This window comes from Gouania willdenowi, unplaced genomic scaffold, assembly GCF_900634775.1.
Source record: "Gouania willdenowi unplaced genomic scaffold, fGouWil2.1 scaffold_269_arrow_ctg1, whole genome shotgun sequence".
In the NCBI taxonomy this organism is placed as follows: Eukaryota; Metazoa; Chordata; class Actinopteri; order Blenniiformes; family Gobiesocidae; genus Gouania; species Gouania willdenowi.
In genome coordinates, this window is record NW_021145026.1 from 1,037,374 (window position 1) to 1,043,751 (window position 6,378).

At 36.3% G+C, this 6,378-nt stretch overlaps 1 protein-coding gene and 1 non-coding gene across 2 annotated transcripts in view; both read right to left on the reverse strand.

Moving 5' to 3' along the window:
* Window positions 1-4,229, reverse strand: part of LOC114459154 (protein NLRC3-like) — a 16,022-nt gene extending 11,793 nt beyond the window's left edge. Inside the window, exon 1 of the mRNA XM_028441511.1 lies at window positions 4,216-4,229. Coding sequence (XP_028297312.1) covers window positions 4,216-4,229 — 14 coding nt within the window. The remainder of the gene's footprint in view (window positions 1-4,215) is intronic.
* Window positions 4,230-5,198: 969 nt separating this feature from the next.
* On the reverse strand, window positions 5,199-5,272 carry trnai-aau (transfer RNA isoleucine (anticodon AAU)). Its single transcript has one exon. It is a non-coding gene; the product is annotated as a tRNA-Ile (tRNA).
* Between the last annotated feature and the right edge of the window lie 1,106 nt (window positions 5,273-6,378).

The following is a 6,378-nucleotide window of genomic DNA, read 5'->3' on the forward strand; positions in this document are numbered from 1 at the left end:
AGAATCTCCCTGTGCACCGTCAGAAACGACTAAAGTAGCTTTAATAATATTGATTAACGTTGACCAGCAGATGTCATCAGTGAGCAACGTTTGGGACCAAAGTGAGTTTTTAATAATAATAATGTTAACTTTAATGACTCATTTTGAGATTTTCCAGAATCCTTTGAGTAAATACTGCTTGTTTGATTCTAAACTTATTTACATATTTAGTAATAATCTTGTGTGAATGAGATGATAATGTAAAGATCTTTGGAACGACTTTGTCATAAAAGCTCATTTTAAATCTGTTCATTTTAACATTTAGTCTGAATTGGATCATTTTATACAGAGTGTGTGTGTGTGTGTGTGTGTGTGTGTGTGACCCAAAATCAGATGCTGAGTCAGTGTGACAATAACAATGTTTATTTAAAGGGCACATGTTACGCTAAATTAACTTTTCTGTTCTTTAAACATGATAAAGTGTTATTAGGGCTTCATACACATGTCCTAAATATAGTTTTTAATTAATTCCCTCAATCGTTAGTTAGAGGGTGATTTGCTCCTTTCTTACTACAGGGTGAGCCCAAACACCTCACTACATTTTGATGACGCGTTCCCACTTTGATGACGAATTTGACTCGGCACTGAGCTGGAGAAGCCACGCCTCCAGGAAGCTCTCTCACATGATTGACATGTAAACAGACACGTGTTTATAAAGCAGCATGAGCTCAGCTACAGATTTCAATATGTATTTCAATAAATTAACGGCCATTTTGAGAAAAATGGCCATAACGACCACTAGGGGAGGTTGCTGAGGTGGATCCACATCCTAAAATAATCAGTAGTGTTCATGCCATCTATGTGCCAAGTTTCATGCTTTTAACCCAAAGTGCACGATTCTACCAACAATTCTTCCTTAACCGCCCACTACTGGTACTGATCCAGGATCTGTGGTGGAGAACATGACCTGACTTTAATCAATAAGTTCAGGGATATTTTGTTTTCTGTTTTATTCACACAAATGATTCTTTTTTTTTTTTTTAAATTTAATTTATTTAGAAATATTCTAGAAATATATTACAAATACATTTAAACAAAAAACTTTTTTTTATTATATATGTCATATAAAGATGTATGAGAGCAGCATTAATATCAACATATTTCCCCTCAGGGATCAATAGTTTACTGAATCTGATCAGGTTTATTGATTAAGTTTGATCAACTTCATTTAAATTAAACTAATTTAAATTATCCTGATGACATCATTCCAGACTATAATGATTAAACAAATGCATCAGTTATTTCACCACTAGAGGGCAGAATATTGTACAGTATTAGAAGCTATCAAGTTATCATGAACCTATGATGTTTCAGACTCTACAATCCCTGTCATCGTTGGTCTCGTCCACAACAACAGAACAACTGCAGCTCTTCACCAGAAATGGCCGTAGCTTCACAGACACATAAACGTTACGTGGGAACTGGTCTGCTCAGTATTTTGGTAGTTTAGACGTGTTTCAGGTGGACGCTTCAACATGTTGTTTAGCTCAGGACCAGGAGGGGTGCTGGGGTGCACCAAATGAACGGTCCCCTTTAACATTTCCCTTTACCTCACGATGACAGCGTTTCATTCACATTATCTCACTTTCTGCATTTAACAGTGGATTTTATTTTTATTGGTAGATTCTGTCATTCTGTCTATGATTCTATTAACACAGATATTATAGGACCATAATTAGCCAATCATGAGCTCATTACAAGTTGTTCATTAATCCTGTAAGAACAAAGTCAAACCTCAAAGTCAAACTGTTTCCTCTGAAGACCTTCATTTACAAATCAATGGGAATTTAAATTATTCAGCCATAAAATCTAAATATTTTCCTCCACATCATGTGATCTCTGAACAAACTGATCATTTTAGTCAATTTCAAAATGATGACACTGCAAAGGATGGATGAATATTTCTAGATCCTTCATGTTCATTCTGTCTCTTCTATCCTTCAGGTGGAGCTGATTCTATGCTGATGGTGAATGGAGGATTGTGGAACCACTCAGCCGTGACAGCAAACATGGTGAGAAATGAATGTATTGAAGTTTGGTTCCTGACGTCCATGTGGATGTTCTATTGAAGTTGATCTCCTACTGAAGCCTAATGCTATGTCTGATCCATCTTTAACAGCCACTGTTCTTTCTAGGAACACATTTAGAAACAAATGTTTGTTTGGTTCCTTCTCTGTGTTTAATCTCTAACTGTTCTACAGGACTCTGGAAGCCAGAACAAAGTGACACCTCAACGTTCTCAGGACCATGAAGCTCAGCCACAACAAAGAAACAAATCTATGAGAAAAACTTCAGAGCAAAGAGTTCAACAGCAGAGCCAAGCTGGAGTTAAAGCTAAACATACATGTGACCAGTGTGGGAAGGCCTTTAGCTGTAGATCAAACCTCACTAAACATCAAAGAATCCATGCTGGGAAAAACTTTCATCTGTGATGAGTGTTGGAAAAGCTTTTGCTCAGAAAACAGCACCTGAAACGCCATCAGCTTGTTCACTGGTGGAGAGAAACCTCACATGTGTGATGAATGTGGGAAAGACTTTTAGTCAATCTGGAAACCTCAAGGTCAAACATCTCCTCATTCATCGTGGAATCAAAGCTCACAGATGTGAACAGTGTGACAAGACTTTAGACATAGATCAACTTTAAATCTGCACATGAAGACTCCACTCCAGAACAGAGTTGTATCGCTGTGACCACTGTGGGAAAACATATAAACACAAACAAACCCTCATCCACCACCTGAGATCTCACACTGGACATGAAGTGTGTCCCTGTGACCAGTGTGACAAAGTTTTTACAACATATCAACAGTTAAAACAACACCAATCAGCCACTCATCCAGAAGAGACCTCATAAATTTGACACATGGTGGAAAATCTTACAAGTGGAAAATCTAACCTTATCTCCACCAACGAGGTCATGAGAAGAAGGTTTGCTGATGTGATGAGTGTGGGAAGACCTTCAGCACTTCATCTGTGTTCTCCACTCACATCTCTGTGTGATGGAGACATGGAGCAAGGAATCATCTTCAGATCCCAGCGACACACGGATGGTGACGACACCTTCTGTTCCAGTGTTGGACTTAAGAACCCAGAGATCAGGCTGCACAGGATTCCAACATAAACCTGCTGTCAGCTGGAAAATGGACACCAACAGTTCAGGAAGTTGTTGATCTGGTCTGGTTAAAATAAATAAATGTGACACATTGATTCCAGTGCTCATTTGTTTTTTTACACTGTGATTTTCTTCCTTTGAATCATCACTGAATGAGTACAAATAATCAGGTAATTTAAAAGAAAATATCAAGAAAATCTCTTTACGTTGTGTGACAATTTTGAAAGTGTGTAACAAGTTTTATTGTGTGTATTTAATCAAAATCATAAAGATGAGACAATGAATGTAATAACAGCAGCAATGGTCTGATAACAGGATGCTGAAAATTGATTGTTACTATAATGTAGGAAATGATTTTTTCTCTGAAGGGACGTTATCTACATCAAATCTTTAGTTTATATTAATATTGTTCTTGTATTAATTATTATTTTTTGTGTTTGCTTTGTACAGGAGGAATAGTTCATTCAACTGTAAGTTTTAAGAAATAAAAGGCATTTACAGGAAGAGAGAGTGATTTTAGTCTTAGATTATCACAAAGGTCAGAGGTCATGATAACCACAAAGAACACAAACATCTTTTAGAAAGAAAAACACAGTAAAAAGGTTTTTCTAATAGATTATAAACAGTTCTTAGAATGTTCTGTAAGAAGATGATTTGACGATTAGAAGAAGAAGAAGAATTCTCTTCAGAATCCACCAACATGTAGGAAAAGCTTGTCCATCAGGAAGAACAGCTTTAGGCCACGATGAGGGACGACAGCATACACACACATTAACAATGATCCCACAGTCGTACTGTGACCAAGCACTCAGTTAAATAGTGGAGGAGGCCTGATTGGGAATGGACCACACCTGGGTGAAAACATGAGGGAGCTAATTAATCACCAACCAATCACACAGACATCACTGGGGGGTGGAGCCACAAACAGGAACACCTGAAACACAGACAAGAGTTAAACACATGACTAGACTCAAACCAAATAAACGAAGACACAGAATAACTTAAAGAGAACCCCAAAGGATAAATAATGAACAGAACATGATTCATACACATGACTTATTTACCTGTGATGTACCATGGTGATAACTGATAGTGTAACTCTTGCTTGTTTGAAAGTAGCAACAGTAGAACTATATTTGTGTGTAAATATGTTAATGTGTATTAATGCTAGGCTAGGCTAACGTTGCATTGCTATTCCATTTCAATACTTATATTATTAAGCTATAGACTGGTCATATTATATGGCATATGTTCAGGTTCTAATGTCATGTAGACTACACAACAATTAGGCTACATTAAAACAATCTGCTCTGTTTTAACAGCACATCAGCCCTTGTCCTTAATATCAGCTAATGTATAAAGTCATCTAGTATTGTTTTGTCCTTGTTATCTCTAGCATCTGTCCAGGTTAGCAGTAGTTTTAATTTAGAGTTCAGTAAAACTTACTTTGTCAAAACAAGCACAGTTGTAGCTATAGTGTGCTAATATATGTACATGTTTGATCATTAAAAATAGGCTACATTATTATTAGTCTATGAGTTTTATTACATACAATGGTTAGATCATTTCACACACAGTTTTCATTTCATGTCTATTGTGACCTTTCTCATTGTTTTGGATAAACAGAGTCCATGATTATTCACTACATTGTAAGACAATGATTTGGATGAAAGTATAACCTACATTCTGCAGCTCCATCACAACTGTGGATACAAAATGATGGTTGGACACCTGAATACACAAGGCATACACATACAAAGTAAGTATTATTAGTATTTAACCTAAATTGTTCTGGGATTATTCATCAATAAATTGGTATTTGTCCTACTTGCTGATTTATTAAGATGTCAAAAAGAAGCTTCTTTACTGACAGTCATTCTAGATTTTTTGGATATTTGTGAATTTTCTTCCAAGTTTTGGAATAATTAACAGTTTTAGATATTCTTTATCTGTGTTTATTGTATACATATTCATACCTTGTCCTTTCTGACTCATACACTAACATTTACAACACATGAAAGCAGGTTTATGGTCCTTGATTAATATCTGGTCAGTATGGGGTTTGAACCCATGACCTTGGCGTTATTAGCACCACGCTCTGACCAGCTGAGCTAACTGGCCTATGAAGCTGCAAAAATGTGTAAAAATATGGTTGAGTTAAAACGATCACGGTTCTAAACACCTAGAAAGTTGGCAGGTGAAAATTCAGCAGTACTCATCCCTTAGCTTAAAGCTGCAGTATGTATTTTTATTTTGTGTTATTTGGTCAAAAGTCCATAATCATCTTTGAGCATATTGTAATCCAAAGTGTTCTGAGTGGACAGTGAATCTCTTCTCCTTCTCCAGACTCTGAAAATGAAGTTTATCAATACAGAATGGATGTCAGCCAATCAGAGGTCTTTCTACCAACACAGCAATCTTATGAGCTGTTTTAAGCATTACTATTGGCTGTTGGAGCTGCTCATTAAAAGTCAATGTGTGTTCTTGATCTGAGAGTAGATAAAGTCCCATGGCTTTAAGGTCTAGATTATCATACAGATTGATAATCTGGTCCATGTGATTATAGAGAAGCTAGGAAACAATAGCAGTAATGATATTTATTAGGATATACTTTTTGCATGTCTTGCAGGAACCTCCTTATATATCTTTACAAGTGTCGTGTTCTGATTCACCAAGCAAGAAGGAAGAGGTGTTGAGCAGAACAAGCTACAGCTATAGCCAGATTAAAGAGCACTATTTAGTAAAGGACTGACTGTTACATTTATTGATAGACTTTATTTATGGACAATTTATCAACTCAAATATATCTTTTGGTATGAAACATCATATTTGAAATGAGAAAAGGATCTTTGTGGATTCATCACCTTTAGGAAGGAACATGTAAAGGTCTGTAACACCAACTCTCACACAAGTCCAAATAGTGACGCTGACACTTTTTATATCAATGGTTCAAAATGGAAGAACAACTGTGTGGTTTATATAGAGACATTGATGAAGCCTTGGAACATTTATTCTATATTTGCCCAGAAACTAAAAGGTTTATGTGTGACTCACTAAAAATGAACAATATTAATACTTTTGAATGATAACCTTTGTAAAATGCCTAGTCAGCTGATTGAGGCTGTGTGTGTCAGACACTTTCTGTATCCACGGACCAATCAGATCATTCATTCATTCATTATACACTTTCATTATACACTGTGGTGACGCTGACAGCCTCAGCAGGA